Genomic DNA, 24,225 nt, shown 5'->3' with positions numbered 1-24,225 from the left:
GCAACTACCACCATCCCAAAGTACTCTCTAGATCTTCTTAGCTACTCCATCTTATGTTCACCATCCTCAACGTCTTACCTTAATATTTCCACAAATGGTGTCAATTATAATGCATCCAAAATCCACATCCTTGTTGGGCATTGAGGACGAAGCTTCCTGCGATGACATCAGTAGGAAGATGGAGATGTCTAGCAAAGTCCCTTAGGGAATAAAAGAAGAAAGAAAAGTTCAAAGGGCATGTGGAAACAAAAGGTCACCTTACCATTGCAAGGGGTACTTCTCATACCAACAACTAAATCCCAAAGTACGAATGTTGATGAAAGGAGCATGTCTAGGGATAGAGTCGGTCAGGGCTTACTGTAGGGTCTCAGTACTATGGCATCTCCATGCTATGGTCTTTCCGAACTATGGCTCGTCTGTTCAAGCCATAATTTGCGGCGACTACTTCTACTAGGAGACTTGCCACATCGTGGGTCAACCTTTCAAGTCGTACCATACAGGATGTTGGGTAGGTCTCATCAAGGGTAGGTCCCTAGTAACTAGTAGGGCTTAAAGTAGAGGGCAATGCCCTTCTAGGTAAAGGATGCTCAGGAGGCAAAGGGTGCTCAGCGCAATCAAGCACTTCCAAGGTAAGATGCTCGGGTGGCCGAGCATGGTTAGCTGACATGGCTAGGTGTCATATGTCATCGAGCCTGCTAATATGGAGCATCTCATATGTTTTGACTAGGGTTTCTCTCTGCACCCCTTTTGATGAGTTGGACAAAGGGCTTATTTAAGGGTATTAATACGTATCTTTTTTTACCCTTGCTATACTATACATAGTATGACTTATATGATGGATACTTTTATTCTTGTCATGCTACACATTTCCTATGTTTATCATTCCATAACTTGCATATTTTTGGTTTGTGTCATGTTAACTATATTATGATCATGGAATAACATGTGGTTTTCTTATATGTTCTTAGTATTGTCATAATGGTTTTCTTTATTTATATCATAAAAAATTAAAAAATAATTTATATTTCATGCTTTACAAGTATCTGAAATTAAGGATACTATCATCCATTGGCATTGTAAGTTGAAATGTTAATTGGGATGGCCATAAGGAGATGTGCATCATCACTTAATGCAGGAAGAATATTAATACAGCTAACAAGAATCTTAGGATTAGCTTGTATTGTGTATTTAGACACAGAACAAGTGATATGTTAGGAAAAATCATTTAAAATTACATTTTGGAAATCGTGGTGTTGTCAAGCTATTGGTAGAAGTCACCATTGATGGTTTTGAAACAAAGTTTAGGTAAAGGATTGAAAATTCCAATGGTTTCTAACTTTATACTAATTTTTTAAAATTAAGGTATACTTTCTTAGAAAATTATTTTTCCTATAAATTTTAATATAAATAATGTCTATTGAATTTTTCATGACTTCTCGAGATTTATAGAATTATTTATAATATTTTGATTTCAAATTGCAGACAGCCATCAACTAATTTAAAGAATTTAGACAACTAATAAAGGGAAAGACATTCAATCGACTAGCACAGTACAAAAAATATTTAAGTAAATATAAAAGAGAATTTATTAGTGTAAACTAAGGAGAAAAGTGTTAAGAAAGAGAAGACCTTAGATTAAAGTTTAAGCTTGAATTCTAGACCTCATAAATACAAAATTGAATATTACTAATGATCAAGAATTTTTGAAGCAATACTAAGGAGAGTGTTGGTAAAAGGAGATTGTTGAGCAATAATAACTAGGGAGATCCTTTTAAAAGGTACCCATGAGAGCCTTTCTTGAAAGTTTTGTAGACATGAGGCCTCTTGGCACAACATAGATTTTAGTTTGGTGTGGCTAGAGTTATAGTCAACTGTTTCGATACGATACAATATCAAAACTATATTGTTTCGGTCATAGACCGATACTTCAATATGGCTCAAAATTTTAAACCATGTATATATAATAATAAAAATAATAAAAATAAAAATAAAAACCATTACATTACATTTTATTGTCCAACAAAACAACTATAAGGATGAAAAGAAAAGAGAACAGAAGTTTTAACCTCTTTTCTGATGGTCTCGACTAGCTCCGACAACAAGAAAAGGCAAAACAAGAGCTGCTCTTATTGAAGAGGAAGAAGGACTAGGGTTGCGCTTGGTCAGCTGAAAACAACAAAATGAAGTAAAGAAGGAGGATTGTTGCTCTTGAGATGAGGAAGAAGAAACGAGAGTTGTTGGAGAAGGAGAAGAGAAAAACAACTAAGCTACGGTTGGAAGGGAAAAAATAGGGAGGAGAACAAAAGAAGAAGCTGACGCGTGGAGGCTTGCACGTGAGGCAATAAGAGCGAGGTTGCGTACGGAAAAGCCATTCAGAATTGGTCATAGCTGAAAGAAGTGTACCTGAAAAACCTGAAACTGAAGTATCTGAAGAACCTGATGGCTCAGTAGACAAGCAATTCGATCTCGTGTTCAATAAGCAAACGATAGCCGAAGACCATCAGGGGAATGAAGAAGTAAATCTGAACAGTTCAGATACTGAGAATGATCTAGTCGGTTTGAGTTAAAACCATAAGAAGCAGCAAGAGTGCAGGATCGCAACAGGAAAACAGGAAAGACAAACCAGCTGAATAGAGAAAGAAGAACAGAGTTAGTGGAAGAACACACCGTTCAGCTTGAGATGGGAGTTTCTGTGTCGGAGCTGTGGCGTGTGGGAATGAGATGAGTGGTAGAGCGGACCTGAAGAAAGGAAGGAAGGAAGGAGAGGAGGCAAGTTGGCGTTCCACGTGTTTGACGGCCAAAATCTACTGAGGAGTGTCGACGGTCAACGCTAGGAATCTTCCACGCCGTATCCTCGTTCTTGGCGTGCAAGTTTTTGTAATTTATTTATTTCGTACAGGTGAGCGATTGAAAGATAGGTTTGGGCATTGAATGTTTTTTTTTTTCAATTCAGGTACATGCACTTTCGATCGAATTTGTGGATTTTCCAGCTTCACGGATCGGCTATCAATTCGGAAACGCGAGCGATTTTTTTCAGCAATTATCTCAGATTTTTTATTTCACTGGAACAAAAATACAACTCTATAATATATCTAGTACCTCACCTTTGCACCGTAGGCCGAGACGGTGAATCTTGAATACCTAATTAATCGCTAATCTAGAGCTATTGAATGCTGCCTAGTTGATCAATATGGATCGCAAAGTATGTATGATATTTTTGTTGGAATATCGACAGTTGTGTGGTTATTTCGCCGACGGCAAATATTAATGTGTTCTGACATGTGAAAATAAATTGTAGTACTTTTTTTAAAGTCAAAATTATATATGATGAGATTGGAAAATGCTGTTGAGATACATGGATGATTAAATTGATTATGACTTTTGATGAGTGATGTTAAAGTCAATGGGGTAGAGATCCTGGGATGCTAAATAGTAAATATCTAACCTGCAAGTACTAGAAATAGTATTAAAGGGACTAGCACAACAACTGCTCTTGGCTTGTGGTAGAAACTTGCGATGACTCCTCATCCAAGACTAGTAGATGACGATCTTGACCGAGTCTTGTAGCTCGAACCTATTCATGTCACATGCCCAATTTTAACACAGAGCCTACGCCCGATTTAATTTCTAAATCCTAACTAACTCTCTTCAAGTCCCGTTGATTCTACAATTGGGCGGACAAAACAAGATTGCAACGCTTGTTTTGTCTGCGCAATTTATTTTCCATATGACATTAAATCTAAAAAAAATTAAAATTGCAATTAATATCCCTAATCTCTTTTTTACTCTTCCGTTTATTTTCTTTTTCTCCTCGTGTCTTTCTTCCTGCCGACTCATTACTCTTGCGATTCTCACGATTACTCCTCCATGACTCCGTCAATTTCTTTTGAGTTCCGCCGACCCCTCTTTTCCTCTTCAATGATTGCTAGTTTGCTTCGCGATTCTTGTCGCTCTCTCTTTCGATTGTTACACAATATTGTAATTGCTCCACCAATCCTTCATCCTTATCTCTTTTTTTTTCTTTCGCTGTTGCTTCGCGATTACTACTATTCTACAACTGCATGCTGTAAGTATAAACAACTGCTATATCTATTTTAATATTCAATCAAAATGTCTCTTATTTTACTTTGATAGTTGATCCCATGAGTCTAATCAATAAATTAATTATAAGATTAAAATGCATTCTTAAATCCATCATAACTAAATGTTTAGGCGAATCAAACAACTAATTTGAAATGTTACAACAAACGGAAGCTGTTTGCTTTTATATATTTACTTATTTTTATTTTTTAATTTTTATTCTATTAATTATTTACTATCTACAATGGTAAAAATAATAGTACTGAAATTGATAAATATGCATGATTAAATACTTAATCAAAGTTTTTAATATAATATTAAAATTAATTGAAGATTTTTTTACTAAATATACTGCCTAGCTTTAATTTTTAATATGTTGTTATGCTTTATAAAGGGACAGCATATTTCTATTTCTTTTTATTAATCTTGTTCTTACATAGAATTTAAACTAGTTAATTTCTTAATTATTTTCTACTTAAATAATGTTGAATTTTTAGCCAACTGATGTTAAATCATGTCATAGAAAGTGAGATTTATATTAAAAATTTATTAGAAATAGTTATTTAAATTCATGAAATTCTAAGTTAATCATGTCAAAAATTATTTGTCCTAGATTATTTTAATGTTAAATCAAGAGAGAAAAGGGGAAGCAATATTTTATCATTTTTTAAATAAAAAATTAATAATCCTTCATCATTCGAGGACTATGACTAATATATCCATTTCTAATGAGGAGTTCGAACCTCCTTCTAAATCTCAAATAGTTGAGTTTGATGAAATTTCATTTGATCGAGATCCTGGATTATGTATTTCCATGTGGAGACATCATCTTAATTATAGTGATGAAATTAGATGAGCTTATATCAAAATGGGATCATATTAATCCAAATTGCAGGAGTACCCACGATCTGAATCAGGAAAGTAACATAGTCGAGTTCAATATACATGGTTTAAAAAATTTCTATGGTTAGAGGACTCTCCTTTAAAAGGATGCAACATTTTGTTTTCCGTGTTGTTTTTTAAATTAAGTGAAGCACAACAATCTGCATTTATAGTTCAAGGGTTTAAAAGTTAGAAATACGTTAATGATGGAGCCAAGTGTACTTTTTTGTCTCACATGAGAAGTTACAACTCAATGCATAATAAATCTACAAAATTTGTTGATGATGTGATGAATGTAACTGGGCATATAGATAAAATTATGAATTGAGAATTTTCTAAACATATTCAAAAGAATTAATTAAGGCTTGCGACAACAATTGAGACCGTCCGTTGGCTTAGTTTGCAAGCATGTGGATTGAGAGGTTATGATGATTCTTCATACTCCCAAACTTATGGTAATTTCATTGAGATGCTAAAACTTTTGGGAAAATGGAATGCTAGTATTGACGATGTTTTCTTAGAGCAAGCTCTAGGAAATGTAAAATATATCTCACCAGAAGTTCAAAAAGAAATCTTGCATAATATTAGCACTAAAGTTAGAGATAAAATTCGTGATGAAATTGGAGATTCTAAGTTTTGTATTATGGTGGATGAAGCGAAGGATAATATCTAACAAAGAACAGATGACTTTAATTTTAAGATTTGTTGATGGCCATGATTTTTTACGGGAGCATTTTTTTCCCAAATTGTGCATATTCATGACACCACGGCTGCAACACTTAAGAAAGAAATATGTGATGTTCACACTAAATATAATCTAGAAATACACAATGTGAAGGGTCAAGGGTATGATGGTGCTAGTAACATGTGTGGTGGCTTTAATGGATTGTAAGTTTTATTTCTTAAAGATTACCCCTATGCATATTATTTACATTGTTTTGCCCATCGACTCCAGCTAGCGTTAGTTGCAGTTGCTGAAAATAAGATCGAATATGATGACTATTGTTAATCTTGTTACATCTTCGTCCAAACACAATGCTAAGTTACAATCTGATCATGTTAATGAAATTGCACGTTCTGTTGTCGTTGGTGAATGCGAGACTGGATGAGGAGCTAATCAGATTGGTACTTTGCATCGAGTAGGAACTACTCGTTGGAGCTCCCATTTTCATTCTATTTCTGACTTAATAGATAAGTATAATGTAACTATTAATGTACTTGAAAATATTATCACTGATGGTTCCTCTACTTCGATACATGGGGAAGCTGGTGGTTCCTTAATAGTGATGAAATCTTTTGATTTTATTTTTATTTTGCATTTGATGCATAAAATTATAGCGATCACAGATTTACTTTGTCATGCCTTACAACAAAAATCTCTTGATATCGTAAATGCAATGGATTTAGTCTCTAAACTAAAACACTTCTTTTGCCATTGATAAATGATAGTTTTGATATTCTTCTTTCATATGTCAAATCATTTTGCACAAAATTGGATGTTGATATACCAGAGATGAGTGCTCGTTATAAGCATTCTAGTCATTCATGTCAGCAAAAGGATGTTATCACAGTTGAGCATCACTTCCATTATGATATATTTAATGTTGTAATAGATTTTCAATTTGAAGAGTTAAACTCTAGATTCAGTGATGAGACGGTAGAACTTATGCTTAGCTCTGCTTTGAATCCAAAAGATAATTTTAATTGGTTCAACATTGATAAGATTTATACTCTCACTGAGAAGTATTATCCTGAGGACTTCAGTGAACAGGAAATGTATAATTTGAGGTGTTAGCTACAACATTATGAGCTTGATGTGGTTTGTCATGAAATTTTTCAAAAAATGTCTACTATCTCAGAATTATTCAAGGGTTATTTGAAACAAAAAATTATAGTACTATAATTTGATCGACAAGTTGATTCGCCTAATTTTAACTGTGCTTGTTTGTACGACAACTACAAAGTGTATATTTTTGACTATAAAGCATGTTAAAATAGTTCTTCGTAATAGAATGAGAGAGGATTTTCTAACAAATTCTATGATTATCTACATTGAGAGAGTTTGCTTCAAGTATTGATTCAGATTCTATAATTGATGAATATTATACTTTGAAGAATCTTAGATCACAACTTCAATAATGTGTATGTATATATGGATCATAAAATGATTTTTTACTTTGTGAGTTATATGTGCTAACTAATTTTTTTCTACTTTTATTTAGGAAGTTGATGGTGTGAAACTGGAAACTGCAGTTGGAGCGGCAATTCGAGTAATTGGTTGATTAGATACGTTGTCATATTTGTCACATTACCTGCTAAATATTTCATTGGTCACTCAACCTTTCAAGACTTTTTATTTGTTTGTGTTTGCTATACTCCTAATATTTTAGATTAATGAGGTGAGATTAGTTTTCCTTTTCATATTATTGAACTTTATACCGCTAACATTTTTATACTTGCGCTCTCGTGTTTTGCAGGTACTTCGAGGTCATCATTGTTGATGCAGCTCATAGTATCACTTTCCGCAATGACCCAAGGATTAACTCTAGAGTTACCAACTTGCTTTTATAGTTACCTTTTGTTTAGAATTTGATGTGATTTCAACTCATACTTTTAGTTACCTATTTGATGCGCTTGTCTAGTCTTTGTAATTCTACTCAACTTTGGACTTCTATAAATCTTTTGATAATTTGCATTTTGTTATATTTTTAGTACCTATCATTTTCCTATCTAGTTGATAAATGAGTTTTTGTATGGATTTGGGTTAAAGTAATAGATACAAGTTATAGTTGTTCTATTTGTCTTATAAAAATTGTTTTCTAAAAATATTTTTATGGGATAATATTACATGTTTTTCTTAATATTTGTTTTTTTAGAAATATTAAGAAAATTAACGACGGATATTAAATTTCATCGCTAAATTTAGAGACGGATATCAAATTTTATCTTGGATAATCACTAAATTTAGTGACAGATAGTAAATTTCATTGCTAAGTAATAGATATTAATTATTTAACCGCTAAATTTAGTAATGAAATTAAATTTCCTTCACCAACTGCATTAGCGATCAAAATTTTTAGAATGACAAGTTCGATATAAGTTTCTAATGGTTATTTGTTCCTGTCTAATGCATATATATAATTTTATTTTTTGTTAAAAATTTTTATCCCGAATAGATTATAATTCCTGGCTTCGTTATTGGGCTAGACATGTAGTCGACTATATCACTTACAACAAATTTATAATAAATTTTCTAATCGATCAATTCAATCAATTGATGATTTGATTCTAACACATCTAATGGTTGAGTCCACCTGAATTCTACCTTCCCTTAAATATATGTTCTAATCCTGTCTGAGAGCTGGAGATGGAAGGTTGGGTAGGTGATTGCAACATTGACTGCGCGAAGACCTCTGGATTGAATTGAAAAAACTATGGGCTGGTGTGGCAAACTCCCTGCACACACTTGAACGAGCAACAAATCGTCAGTGCCAATGACCAGGGAAGGGGTCTCTAGCAAAGACCCTCCGACGTTCAAATCAGTGTATTGCCCAAGCAGAAAATAGAACAGTAATTGAATAGTAGCATGTGTGTGAGCATAGCGAAGAGTATTGTTTGCATACCATTTTTGGAGAGGACCAATAATCAAACCTGAGTTTTTATGAAGGACAAGTGGATTAAAGTTAGATATTTGTTGATCTAATCTTGTTACCGAGTGCGCAGGGTTAATTAACTTGATGGGTCAAGAGAATCACACATCAGGCATGAAGTCCAGATGTGGGATTCTGGCAGGAGGTTTAGATGTTCAATTCCCGATGGGTTAAAGTCTAGATATGTGATTCTGGTAGGAGGTCGGGATGTTCGATTCCGAATAGATGAAGTCCAAATGTGTGATTCCGGTATGAAGACTTGGTGGGTCAGATTGGATGTCAATGAAGTAACTTGACACTTTTTAAGTGGAGGTAAGTCACTGGAGAAGAGGGACTCAGTGAGGACATGTCCCAGTTGAGGGGATAATAGGCGTCAGTCCAATTTAGGTCCATTTCAAAAGCCTAAATTGAGATCTTGACTAGTTCTTGATTTTAGAAGAACATAAGCTAATTATTACTACTTATTTTTATTGTACTAACTTTGTCTTATAGGGTATATTATATTTGTATTGGACTAAAATATTTTACAGGACAAAAGAGTACAAAAAGCCTCGGGTGAATAGTACTCGAGATGACTTCCAGGCGACAGAAAGCGCCTTGAGTATTGTTCATGAAAGGCACTTTCGGGAGCTTAGAAGGTGCCTTAACCTCATCCACAAAAAGAGCCTGCTTTTAAGGGATAGAAGTTGCAATTGAAAGCACCTTCAGTACTATAGAAAGCTCCTTCCATTCTTATAAAAGAGGCATTCGACCAAGGCTTTCACAATAATTATTCTACAAGCTTTACTCTTCTATTTGACATTCTGATTGCTCTGACTTCCTACTGCTATCCTGATACGACTCTACTACACCCGACTACTACTAAGGAGTCATCCAACACTGAGCTCGAGCTGATTGTTTAAAGAGTGTCGGGTAATGAAGTTTGATTTCTGTAGTTAATTACTATAGAAAAGGAAAGTGTAACTTATTATACTTTTCCTATTATTTCTTTTGTACTCGATCCCTTCTTTAGGCGGTTTCAGAAGAGATTATTAGTGAATTATCCATCGATAGATCCGCGGGACTTGGATTTTGAAGTAAGAGTCGTTGAAGGTTACAAACCAAGTAAAATTGAACGTGTCTTTTTCTTATTTTCTCGTTATTCCGCTGTATTCGTACTTAGTTTTATTAAAAAGAAAAATTTTAAAATCACGTGATTCACCTTATCTCACATGTGTCTCGATCCAACACTTCCCCTTTTATATACCACCTCTGTAACCTCTGTAATCATAAGATGACAAGGAGTGTCAGGTCTCAGTAGTTGTCGAGTAAGAGAATATGTATAAATTAGGAGGCATATAATTACCATTCGAGGAATTTTTTGTTGCCCGTGTGCATTCTTGTTGTAACTGACATCATTAATGAGGCGGTTGGAGGAATATGCTATAATAAAGTGTCAGATAATGGATAGTATAGGGTCACATTCGAGGAAGGTTCTATTGAATACTCATGTTATTATAGAGGAATATTCTCTGGCACACAATTATTATCTTTGATAGACTGTTATGATTCTCTTATAATGTTGTTTCCTAAATATATCTCGATCAATTGTTTAATTCAGCTAGACCAGTCATATATTGGCAGAGGGTGATAAATGGAACCTTGAGTTCTGTAAGACTGGTCGGCCTGGAGGACCACCCTAATATGAATATTGTATGATATTGGAGGTTTAGTGATATAGTAAGGGAGAGCCAAGTCTTCTAGGTCCGGGCGGTTCCATGACTGACTGATTATTTGCAGGGCTACTTGTTCCTAAAAAGCGGGATATTGACCCTTGAAAGTCCTGATCGGAACTATTAGTCGACCGTCCTTGTGCTTGGGGACTTATCCCCATGGCGCCAGCTCGAACTTTGCAAACCCGACCATATATCTTTTGAGATTCGTCCTGCATGCTCAAAGGCCAAAATATGGAGTATAACCTTAGTCGATTTTTTGCCCAGTTGCTTATATGTAGTGTTGGAACAATCTCAATGGTCCGTGCAGCCATGTGTTTTGGTGTTTGGGCAAAGGATTTAAGTTAGGTTCACCCTTGTATTTGATATGTGTATTTGAGTTGTGCAGGTTTGTAGGATACACATTTGACTCAGGTTGATGGCTTCGAGTCCGGTGAAGGATGGAGCATCCGAGGGACCGTGGACAAGGGCCGAGGGAAGCGACTTCAAGGCATACGCAAAGGATGACATTGGGGACGAGCCGCAGGCTTGAATGCATCTGAGGGACGAGAGCCAAAGGAAGTAGGCTTGAAGGCAAGAGGTCAATGCTGCAAAGAAGCATCAAATGAATCGTAAGGGTGAGGGTCCGAGTGCTGAGAGATTGTACTTGGGTACCAGTCGACTGGTGGTTCCATCAGTCGACTGGTATAGTCGACTAGGCAGTCGACTAGGAGCGAACAGACTACTTTTGTTCGCTCAACCAGTGTGGAGCAGTCGACTGGTACTTTTACAAGTCGACTGGTATAGAGCCGCTGGGATGTAACGGTCAAATCTCCACAGAGGACAGTTGGCTAATGGTTTTGACAGTCGACTGGTAGGCGGGGTTTTCCAACCCGTGGCCTATATAACCAAGGCTTGGGAGCTTGGTTATAGTTTACAAAATTAGTGGTGGTAAACCCTAATTAGTAGTATACTAGTTCTCAAGTGCTTGTGAGTTTTGTGGTGAGGTTTCTCCACCCACAAGGAGTGACTTGAGATAGCCAGAGTTTGCCGGGGGCTAATCCACTGACGGATAGGGATCGCCCACCTTACGGACAGCCGTAGAGTAGGAGCAAGATATCTCCGAACCACGTTAAACAACATGTATTGGTTTGCATTCTTTTCTTTAGTGTTTAGCTTGTTTGTTTTGTTTATGTTCCGCTGTGCAAGCTAACATCGTAGGAAGAGCCATTGATTTGGGGGCGTCGTCTATCCAACCCCCTTTCAAACTGGCCACCGATCCCCTACATGTAGGAGGACGGGAGAATAAACAGTGAAAATTCATGTGCTTGTCCTATCCTATATTGCTTGCCTGGAGGTGCGTTAAGTTGTGTGCTGAGTGGAGAGTTGGACTACTGAAGCCTGGAAGAATATCTTCCCTGACAGTCTTGTGGCAGAGCAGTATATTACCGGACGAACTTACTAAACTCAGGCATCTCAAGGGCATCTATATGTCAAGTGTCCTGTTACAACGCGCCAAGCTCTTCAGGCTCGGTCGATCTTAAGGTTCGATTGATCTCAAGGGCTGATCGACCTCGTCGTGGACTCCTCCGAGATAAGCGAGGAGTCGAGCCCCTTGAAAGGGGGATCATTTGACTGCCACCTTTTCTTGACTTGGACCATCACCTCATCTTGACTCTATCTCCCACTTCAGCCCGGGGTCCACATCTAACACCCTTTATCATATTTCGTTCAACCCTTATCTCATAGTAGTTGCCTTTTGTCATCTCCCATAGTCTTCCACTAGGCTTTTCGTCCTTTAAATGTACTGAACCTTTTGGTTCTCTTTCCGTATCATCCTTTTGCTCAACCTGTATTCTCTTCTATTAATCTCATGGTCCTTCAAAAGCAACGAGCCTTTCGGTTTCCTTTTCATGCCATCATTCATACTCGCTTGCGTCTTCTTCTACCCAACACAACTGCCTCTAATGCTTCATGTTGCCTCTGATGCTTCATGTTATGCAGTCTCTTAAGTGTCCTATACCACCCTTCTCGAATCTAACTCAGACCTTGAGCTATCAAATACTCTATGCGTATGTCTAAGTCCTCACACACTTATACACACAAATCAAACTACAACATAAGGTCTAACTTAAATTCTATCCAAACATCAAAACCCTTGGTTGCATTGGACCAATTGAGAGCTCCTACTTTGTGAGGAACTTGTGACAGAGGCATTGTCTTAGCAAGCTGATAGGCTTGACAAATAGCCCAAGTAGACATGTATAGTAAATAGCTAGCTATAGAGATTAATGCAATGGGTGTTTCCCTAGATGATCTTTAGGGATTCGAGTGCCATTAAATTTGAATATGTTAGTGATATGTATCATATCATTTGAACTCGGGCATAGCTGAATTGATCATTATATGGTAGATTTGTAGAAATGGACAAGGATTGATTCCCAATGAAGTCGACAGAAAATATTCTTCCACATAGTGGCCTATTTGGTTTTTGACTTTTCTCTCTACAAATGACTGTGAAGTAAATTGTATAAGACACCCGAGATGAACATATGATCTTTTATAGAAATGTATCATATCATTGAGGGTTTGTTATGCAACAATTATCATTTGATCCTTTGAGGTGTCTATGGATTGATTGGTGGGCATACCCCAATCATCAGATCGCTTTGGATCTAATGGTTAGGGTCAAGAAGCACTCTCAAATATAAAGTCTATCATTGGCAAGATTGCCCAAAGACTATTATCTTCTGCTCCATTTTTGTTGTCTTCTAGTCTCTCGTATCTTTTTCATACAAAAGATCATTGTGGTAAGATAAAATATCTTCGTGATTTACTTGTCTGTATCTAATCGAGAGACCGACGATACTAGAACACTTGAGATGAGTATTATCACCTTTTACTTTAATAATCTATTGCATAGTCACATATCTATTTGTAAACATTTTCCATGAGTTCTCTCTTTATTTATTTAGTATTATTATTATTATTATTATTATTATTATTTTAATTAGTACTACATATCCAATTTTTAAAACTGAATGATAGTTCAATCCCATAAAATTTTTATATCAGTCATTAAAATAAATCTAAAAAACACTCATAGTACATGACCCAACAATCCAACCTTCCATATTTGTGATTCTCCTAAAAAAAAAAAATACCCTACCATAAGTTATAATTAGGAACCAAATCGTAACAGCGTTTTGCCACTGCACTGTAGCCAGAGGGGCGCCGATTCATCTAGATTTGCTCTTTTTGGGTTTCCTAGAGGATCTAGAGATACATGTCTTCAGGGGCTTTAGTTGGGGTTTTCTGTGAGGATTGCTCAACCTCAGTCAAGCGATTCTAGTTTGAAACCACCCTCACTCAGTATACTGATATAGAAGGGACCTCTGCACTCAGAGATGTATCGTATTCTCGAGGACTTCAAGATCATCATCCATAAGTTCTCTGATCAACCACATCTCCCTCCCCTCGACAGAGTTACTTTTTTCCATGGCCAATTTAATAATGGCCTTTGTTAGCTCCCAACTCTTTCCATCTCTTAGTTGAGGCAACGGTAGTCTTTCGCCATTTCAACCTCCCCCAAGTCCTATTTTTTACTCACTTTTCTACCTCAAAAGGGGCGAGGTTGGGGTCTTCTTCTTTGCTGCTCGTCCAATTGCCCAACTCTTGAAAGAGTATCCAACTCTCACAAGAACCGGAAGGAATTCTACTTCATTTTTTTTTATTCTCCCATCTTCGTCTTTCTTGTTCCAATCTATTTGGCAAGAGAGTTTCCCTGTTATGCCTAGTTTAGGTAGGTATAAAGAGAGTAAGGCATCTAACCCAATATCTCGCATCCTCAATGGTCGACATTTTGATGTTAACTAGCTAATCGAGGAGGATATGTTATTTTACTTCATGCTGAGTTAGGTGGAGATCAAGCTCACAGAGCCCTAGGTTGTATTTGGTGGGTGCCTTGCCTTTTGTTTTACTTTAGAGACTAAGTTCTAATTTGTTCTTTTTCTATAGCTTGGAAAATGTTGAGGTCCTCCCAGCATATGAAGAAACAATCCCAGACTCCTGCGTGAGCCTCTGGTGTTAGCCATGCTGGTACAGGTGGCTTCCATGTATAGTTCCCTAAGCTATTTCTACATTAAAGACCGAGGGGTTGCCACTATGGAGGAAGAGGGCTAGTCCTGTGCAATTGCCCTTCAATTTGGACGCTTTAGAGGGTTCCTTTAGAGTAAAATCTAAAATTTAAAATAAATAAATTATTTTATTAAATTTAGATGGCCATTTTTTACTTATACAATGTATCAATTTCTCTAAAATTAACTATATATTTATTTTTGTTAATATTTTTTTTTTCTGTTTCCTTTATATTGTTTATTATTAGATGGAGGAGAAAGAAATTTTTTTATTATTAGAATACTATTTTATTATTTAAGGAATGAAATCTATTTTCTAAATTTAAAAAATTGCTATTCATGAGATATATATTTAGGAAATGAGTAGAGTAGTAGATGTAGATATTTTTTTATGCAAAATATAAATTTTAAGATAAGAGTTAAGTTTAGGATAATTAATATAGATGCTCTTAGCAATTAGGTGGCTCACTGATGCTATCGGAAATGCTCAATCCTGAGACTAGGGGTCTAAAAGAGATAATCACCCTGTTTAGAAATAACTTAAGTCATGGAATTGAATTGAATTCCATTATGAATTGAATTCCATAAGGAATTGAATTCAATTCTCATGTTTGGAATGAATTGCAACTTAAGTTATGAAATTCTTATGTTTTACCATTTTATCCTTCTCTCTTTTTTTTTTTTTTTTTTTACAAAGAAAAGAGAATGAGGGCACAATGGATATAATATGGAGAATTGAATTCCCTATCTAAATCACACATAAAGAGGTGTGATTTACTTTTGCCTTGTTTAATGGAATTGGAATTGAATTTCATATCAATTCTTAGCTAAAAAAGCATTTCAAAGTATGGAATTCAATTCCAATTCTAAAAGGAATTGAATTCCATATCATTCCAAACAGGCTGTAAGAGAGAAAAGCTCGATACCGAATAACCGAAACCAAGGTGAGAAGACTAATAATGACTATAATTTGGTACAAATATTGATTATATAATGTCTAATTCATTTATTTCATATGTTATTAGTACGTTGGAGGTATTTGTCTTTTCAATTTTAACTTAAAAACACGCTAGTTTGAAGAGCATTCCCCGAAGGAACAACCATAAAACAAGCATCAAGATCCAGATCACTAATGGACGTCCAGTCCTTCTAGTGGATTAATTGTGGTCACTAAATGAGAAATTATCTTTGGAAATATTTTAGAGGCTCAAGACTGAAGTCAGTCAGTTGAATATACTGCTGCTTTTGTCAACATAGAAAAGAATGAAGTCTCTACAATATGATACTTAGATTCAACATGTAGGATGTATTCTTTCTTCAGAAGGAAGTTGGTTTTAGGCAATTTATGTAGGTTTAGTTAGGCCCATAAATTTGGAAAATGACCCAAAGGTTGAGTTCCAAGGAGTCATCATGGTCAAACTTAATTAATTTCTCTATAAGACCACAATAAATCTTTAGTTGAGTGGTTTTCATCCTAAAGATAAGGAAAGAATAATATTTACTAAAGCAACTAGATTTACATGATCTAGTAAAGTTCTAAGAATGGCTCATGATAGGCAATCTACATGTCTAAAAGATCACAAAGAACATTTTGATCTAGAGAAATTTCTAGGACGCATTAAAGGGGTAACATGTGTAGAGCTCTCTCGAGTGGTGAAACACACCTTTAGGAAAAGAGTGTCTACCACTTATTTGCGATCAGAGATTTCGTATAGATGATTTTGATGTGTAGTGATAGAGCAGAACGGAAGGAACGTGATTGCTTTGGAGGATCACTTTGGCACCTTAGATAGATAAATCAATGGAATAGTATCTTACTAAGATGAATATTTGTATGTTCAATGAGCTTCTGGGCAAATATCCTAGCGAGAAATGTACCAGTGTTCTTAGTTTTGTGGCCCAATTGCATCCTAGATAGGAATAATTACCATTTTAAAATTGTCTTTTTTATGACTTTGGATTGTAATTTTCACCATTGTGGTGCTTGTTGGAGACTAAAGTTCTTGTAGCGAGCAATGTTTCTTATGGTGAAAAGTTTTGGTGCTCAAGGGGTGCTAGAGGTGAGGGTTTCCTTTGCTTTCTCCATTGGTGTTGTGATTTTCAACAAAAGGAGATGATTCCACATCTAGAGGAATTGATTTTGATCTTTAATGATCTCTCCTTGGAGGACTTGTAGTGAGTCAAGACCTTGCATGAATGAAGGTCAGAGATTCTGCAGAAATATTTTATGTACTAGGCCTGATAGAATACTTGTATGAATGAAAATGCATTTTGAGGTTCATCAATGGAGATGCCTAAATCAAAAGTAACAGAGGGATGCACACAATCTTTCCGGCCTATGAATGATGCAGGTGGAAGCAATAAAATCGCTTCATCAAGCATAGCAAAGTCCTTGTACACTAATGCTTGAGATAGAGGGCAAAAACAATAATGTAACTTCGACAAATCAGATTTCAAGTAAAGATGATCAGCCAAAATACGAGGCTAGCTCCATTGAACATACTCATTTCCTATCATTTTGACAGTAGACTTCAGCTTCTGGCCTTAGGAATTCTTGAGCATTGCATTGCATAGTCGTTAATCCCGACGAGCATTACTCTGCAATACTGAATGAAACCTGAAGAAACCCGATCATCTCCGGCCTAACATGAGGGCCAGAAAGCAACATGTAGCCAAAGACAACTTGCCAACATCCTTCTCCAAACTTCCTCAAAGGTGACAAGGAAGAGCAAATCCAAAGAAAAGGCCGGCAAGTCATCCTTGGCTGCACCTCACTTCCTGAACCTAATGCTAAGCAACCGATGAGAATCGCGATGCTGAAATCCCACTAGACTATCACCCAACTCCTCAGGGCCTTAAATAGATGTACTCAGAGAACTTAAAGTTGAGACTGAGACTAAGTTTCTCTTAAATTCATTGAATCTGCACAGTCCAGCCCATGTCGCACCATTAGCTCCGTATACATATATACTGCAATATCAGCCAGAAGCTCCCCACCTTGTCGAACTCAAAGCAGAGAGGAAGACAATTGGAGTAGATTTCCTATTTGTGCCAGAAGTTAAGATGCCATGGCACACATGCGACAAAGGAATACTTTCATTATATATTATATATATAGATATGTTTGCTAATTTACACAAATAATTACATAAGTTTTTGAGCTAATAACCTTTCAGATTCACCAATGGCCATGAATGCCAAGAATGGCAGGCCAAGCAATCTTTAAGCTTGTCTCTATTAAAGAATGGAGGATCTGTCTAAATTTAAAGTTTCATCCATAATAGCAAAAGAAACGAGGCCAGGAACAATAATATATCATTGTTTTGACAGATTCGAACAAGGAACTGCTGATCCATGTCAGCATTACTGTGCAGTACATCTTGACAAAGAACACATGAATTGTGGTGGGGGCAGAGATAACATATCTTATTCATTCGCTCTCTTGTGATTGGAATTGTGTCTTTTTTGTACTCCAATGCACTCTCAAATCGAAAATTATCTCGTGTATTCTATGTGATATAGGAACGCTTTGTGATTGGAGATCCTAAAAGCTCATCATCCAATTCTCTTTCTCATCTCTTGCATTTGAAACACCAATCAATATACTTAATATAGCTCAAACGATTGAAGAATAAACTTCAGCACTCGCTCTAACAAACCACTACATTATATATATATAAATTCTTTGGCAAAAAGAAAACCTTATAGAAAGTGTTGCACCATAGACATCTATGTGATCTCATACTGAGCAAAGATAGATAGATGAAGAATTATTTTGAAAGTGTCGTACAAAGTAGCATCTTTTAAAAACATTAAAGAATGATAGATGAGATCCAAAGAGGAGCAGCAAAAACAATATCATATTCATTGACAAACGACAGTGGCTTTTTTATACACTGAATAATGCATTGTTTATTGATGTGATTGCAGTACATTCCGGCAAAAAACAACCTAAAAGAAAGGCTTTTATGGAAAAGTCACTTGAATGAAATTTTATTTCTCATCTATGTTCACCAAATTTATTTAAGAAAAACTAGAATGAGATTTTATATATTTTTGATAAATAAAGATAACTTTAAATTTCTATGAGCAAGATTTATATTTTTTTAGTTGAATGAGTTGTCTTGAAGCATTAAGTAATTTTAATCAAAATTATTAGAAAACTTATTTTTTAATCTTACAGCTTTGTAAATTGTTTTAGTGGTTGAAGCTTGTATCACTCATTTTATGAGAGGTAGATCTACAGAAAAATAAGTTCAAGTTAACATAAATTTTATTATTTTATATAAATTATGACTATTGAATTTATAATTTAAATTTGATGAAAAAATGACCCTTAAGTAGATTTGGTCAAACCTACTTAATGGGATATTTATGATTAAACTACTATTGGAAAGAGTCTTTTATAGTAATTTAAATTTATCAAATTGATGATCGTAAAATATTCTTAGTCAAAGGTCGATTGTAGATCAAATTGACAATTGTAGAATATTTGAAATTACAGGATGTTTCAAGAATGCTTGAAATTTAAATTTATGTCTATTAAATACTTTAAGCTAAAATTACATGAGTTATTTCAACTTAATTTTTTATATAAAATTTCAACCCTAAAAAGTCAACACTCTTATTTCAACCCTAAGCTTAAAAAACAAGTAATTTTGGTCATACCTTACTAAAATTTAATATTTTTAATCAAATTTGGACTCTTAGACGTGCCAAGATGAACAATTAGCTTTCAAGTAATACTTTTGACCTAAATAACTAATACTACTTGAAATTAATGTCTTTGACTTGTTGTAGATCTATAGCATTGGCTAACAAGTTATGAAAAAGTGAGCTATATATTAGCTAACAAATTGTGAAGACTTAATTAGTAGATTAAAATAGTATTGACAAAGTGATGGATCTCTAGAATGGTCAAGCAAGTGAGAAAACAAAGATAGTAATTAATAGATTTTGTAATTGTTGACTCAGTGATAGGTAAGCATTGCATACAGATTATCAAAAACTAATTAATGAATTTTTATAATGTATTGATCTAGTGAAGAAACTCCTAATTAATATATTTCTAAAGTAGAATTGAGAAAGTATAGAAATTTTTTTATTGTTCTATATCCTTTTTAGTATTTAAGAACAATTAATAAGTCATGAAATAATAAGATAGGAGAGTCAAAATATTAATGCAAATGACATTTTCGCCGAAACTTGATTGTAGATAGCTCACCACAAACTAAGGGAGATCTACTCATGATAGAAGAGCTTAAACCCCCATTCAGGTTGCAACCACAAACCTATTTGCCATCACTCACTTTATTTGGCAAAAAATAGCCTGAATTTTGTCAAAAGATTAGGAGGAAATATATAGTTTAGTTAGCTAGGCTAGCTTTCAAGGTCCATTAATTACCAGATAAGAAACTCTTTCTATATAGTTCTTGACATCCATATTAACTAAAGTTAGCCTCCACTTCAATGGAGGATGATATCAAACAAGGTTCATTACACACATTACAAGTTTCACCTTCACAATCAGTTTCATTAAAATATCATCTCTTACTAAGCATATAGTTTGGAGTGCATATGAAGAAACAGGAGAAATAAAAATTCAACTCCATGTTCTTCCAAGGATTTGGTTCACCATTCTTGACACTTAGCACATGTCTGAATAATAATTTTTCAAATTTGGTATAGATAGAATCCTTATACTACTCAAGGAAGATTATACATGTTGGTGCAATTGTTCCCTAAGTGGTTGAGTTCAATGAATTGAGTGATTCAATCACACCCAAGTGGTCGAGTTCAACCAACTAGTCTTGATGTTTGGTTAAAAATTTAAGTAAGACTATATTGTGTGGTTACTAATATGATTTGTCAAGTGTGCATGTGTTTGTTGCTTGACAAAGTTATTGCAAGTACAGTGAATAAGGTTCAAATAGGTTAAGATAGACTAAACACTTAACAACTCGAGAAGTACAAGTAGGTTGAGGATTAGTGTCAAAATGGAAGTTCGGAGAATGTTAAGAATAATCGAATGCTTGGTGAATTGAAGTTTTAGAAGGCCAAAGATGATCAAATACCTAGCAAATGAGGATGACCAAGATGCAAAGCTTATTAGAATGAAAGACCTAGAAGTGAGGCTTCATGGCACACCAATAAGTCTCGGAGGTACGACCTTTTGACGAATAAAAGTTAGTGAGTTGTGAGTCATGTGAACTTATAACTTGTTAGTTGGCTACCTCAGTTGATGGCTTTTGCCATTAGTTAATTGATCTCATATACACCCTAGGCCATCTGACCATTGCATCTCAGATTTGTCATATCAATTGACTATATTTGACTTTCTCCCTGAGTCATTAGTTAACTAAACACAATCAATTGACTATTTCGTTAACTAGTTTTGAACATAAAAATTTTGTTTTGAGCTACCCAACCTGAATTGAATCCTTAGTCAACTTAGATCATTAGTCACTTGCCACAATTGTTAACACGTCTATGTAATATGGTTTTGAGGCCTTGTTCATACTTCACATCGTTGGCGAGTCACTCCCAAAAGTCCATTATTTTTTCCTTTGAATAACATTAGTAGGTGATGCAATCCACTGCCAATCGATTAGTCCACTCTAGCCCTTTGGTTATCCGACTTTGTTAGATCAACGGCTCATTTCGGCTTTCCTGTCATAGCATCATTTGACTAGAAATCATTATCAATTGACTGACTACAAATTAGTTGACTTCCTAGTCGACTCAGTCACAAACCAAAACATTAGCTCATTGGTTGATTAGCTTGAATTGGTCCTTAATGGACTCAGCTCGTCACTTAATTAGGGCATGATTTACATCAACACCATTTCATTTTTCTTGGATTTCCAACAGACCTCTAGCTATAAAGTCAACCAACTTGGTCATCTCCGTGAGTAGCTACAACACCGCTTCAATACTTTTTGTCCCTGGATGCCTCATGCAATATTAAATTTTCATTAAACTTCCAAGCTATTGGACATTTAGTCTTGGACACGTCAAGTCATTATCCACATTCGGTACAATTGATCTTTAGGATTTGATATTTAATTAATATATTTGAATATGTTTAGTGGAAAGATTGTTGATATAATTATTTTTCATGATTTGATTGGCATGGTTCAAGCATTGATGGGATGCTTGAAATTGAGTTGGTAAAAGTTTAAATTTTGATGGAATGTTGGTGAAAAGTTCTCACAAGTTAAAGTTGATCTAGGCAAAGTGAAATGTCTTAACAAATTAAGGGTGGCCAAAGTAAGTTAAGAAGTTTATACATGTCAAAGGTAACCTAGATAAAGGAAAATTCCAATAGATCGAGCGATTGAATATTTAGTAAAGAAAAAATTTAAGTAAATCAAAAAGATCGGTACTTAACCAAAGAAAACACTAAAGGAGTGAACTCTAATAATGATAAGATTTGAAGGAGAAAACTCTTAAAAAAAAAAAAAAGTTTTGGAGTAGCTCCCCGATAAATCAAGTAAAGTAAATACCAAACAAACTAAGTAGAGCTAGATAGATCAAATAGATCCAATAGATGATAGACCAAATACTAGGCATATATTATTATGACTTATATTGTATTTGAATGAACCTTTGTGTTTTAGGAAAAATAGATTTTTAGACGACCAGAAAAGATTTTTAATTGATCGAATATTCATCGAAAGAGGATTCGGACAATCCAAAGTCAAAAATAAACCTAGGTACTAATGTGGTCATATGACAATTTAATATATCAAAAGTGACCATCTAATTGATCCAAATAGTAGATCAATAGCTCACCAAAGTGTGCTGAATTTAATTAGACAAAGATTTTGTAAAAAATATAAAATAGGATTTTGAATTAATACAATCAAATTAACTTTCATCCCTAAATTGTTTTTCCAAGCTCCTAACTTTTCAACTTCATCTATCAGGTGATCAAAAATATTCACAGCAATTATTTGTCGCACTAAAGATTAAAAAAATATATATTGATATAAAAAAACCGCAACCTTCTGTAAATCATTTTTTTTTTAAAAAAAACCTTTAATACTTTTTTTCAAAAATATACAAAGAAAACCTCAATATGTTATCCATCAAGCATTCCTTTTCAATCATGTACCAAAACTTCATTCTAAATGAAAAGATATGATGAAGCAGAGCAAAATACAATTCACATACTTCAAACACAAAGTATTAACCAAGTATCAATCTACAGAAGATATTAAGTATATTAATAGCCAAAACATAAGTTCAAGTAACAGCGTGTGCCAAAGACAGTCGGATTCCAGCTCCTAGAGCATATCATAAATTTGATCCTGCCTCCGACTATAATGTCCAAATTGCTGTCGAAAATCATCAAAATCATGGAGGAACTTGTCAAATCTGGTAATCAGCAAATTCATCCTCTCCTCTATAAATGCCAGTCTATCTGATACATTGAATGGTAAACATGATGATGATGGCACCGGGGGCACTTTTTCACCTTCATCCTCCTCCATGTGTTCGTTGGCTGATTGATCCTCCTCTTCATGTTCTTTGGCTCGCTGCCTCACTTGCTTCCACACAATGACTTGATTCTTGACGATGATGCCTGCGAGGGCAAGTTGTCTGGCTCCAATCTGATCGTAGTCTTTAGACAGTGGCTGAAGGGTCCCTTGTGAAATGTCTTTACTCATGTATGCAAGAAATGCAGTGATGACATTGCCAAAGGGGATATATATTTTTCCATGCATGGGGACGGAGTAGTGTACAATGGACTTTATGTAATGAAATGTCGATGTCCATCTTATGATCTAGTGCATACATCATAAAAAGATGAGGAAGCCTAATCTTTGCTTGACCTTTAGAAACAATAGGGAGGAGGCATGCAACGACAACCTTATAAAGTACATTGTCCCGGGCAGACAGATCCAAGAGAGAAAAATTAGTATGGGAAGAAGGTTCATGTCCATGGTAGTAGTAGTTATACATGGAGTCAACCGTGACTCTATCAAAAGGCTTTGGTAAGGGTTCACCAAAAGTAGGAAAACACACAAAAGTGTTCTTCGACTTCTTACATCCAAGATACTCTCTAAGCATAGCATGAGTAAACTCAAAATCTTTAGATCCTACCCTAGTTGTATATGCATCTTCAACATTAGTCGATCGTAAATTACTGTAGAATTCTTTGCAAAGATCGACATTGATGGACTGACTGCAATAGACTAATTTATGCAATCCATAAAAATCTATGATGTCAGTCACATTTTTACAAAATGTGGTAAAAAATTCAGTGTTCAAATATCGAGCACTAATGAGTTTGAACACTTGTTCAACATTAGACTGTGAAGCACCCACTCTATGTGATGGACCCTCAGCGAGTCCACCAGTGCAACGATTTTGCCTGCTAATCAAACGAATGAGATTAACAAGCCATACATATGACGAATGATAAAAACAAACAATTGTAATTCAAAACTAAATTAGAAAATTTTTAAGCAAAAAAAACAACAAATTCTAGATGGTGAGATCCATTACCTAGGTCGCATGGGATGGAAAATGATATTTAGGATCAAATATAGGATAAACGGTCAAAAAAATGTCTGGAAGAAGCTTCTGTGGGGAATCGTTGAGCTAATATAAGAAGTAAATGCATTAGAGTCACGGCCTAAATAAAAGTAAGTTGACATGTTAAAATGTCAAACATGTTTATTAGCAAAGGCACAAACATGGTAATGCATTTAGAAAAGAGATTCAACTCATTGATTGTTAGAACAAAATGGATGCATGAATTTGAATAAGCCAAAGATG

At 35.1% G+C, this 24,225-nt stretch overlaps 1 protein-coding gene across 1 annotated transcript in view; it reads right to left on the bottom strand.

Annotated features, from left to right (window-relative positions):
- Positions 1-23,168, bottom strand: part of LOC122013665 (tyrosine decarboxylase 2) — a 62,415-nt gene extending 39,247 nt beyond the window's left edge. Inside the window, exons 1-4 of the mRNA XM_042569905.1 lie at positions 22,756-23,168; positions 2,499-2,626; positions 2,318-2,436; positions 79-156 (exon numbers count right to left, since the gene is read on the bottom strand). Coding sequence (XP_042425839.1) covers positions 79-156; positions 2,318-2,436; positions 2,499-2,626; positions 22,756-23,168 — 738 coding nt within the window. The remainder of the gene's footprint in view (positions 1-78; positions 157-2,317; positions 2,437-2,498; positions 2,627-22,755) is intronic.
- Positions 23,169-24,225: the final 1,057 nt, after the last annotated feature.

The sequence above is a fragment of the Zingiber officinale genome, chromosome 8B, assembly GCF_018446385.1.
Source record: "Zingiber officinale cultivar Zhangliang chromosome 8B, Zo_v1.1, whole genome shotgun sequence".
Lineage (NCBI taxonomy): Eukaryota > Viridiplantae > Streptophyta > Magnoliopsida > Zingiberales > Zingiberaceae > Zingiber > Zingiber officinale.
Note: the sequence above shows the minus strand (reverse complement) of the source record. Positions and strands in the feature narration are given on the sequence as shown.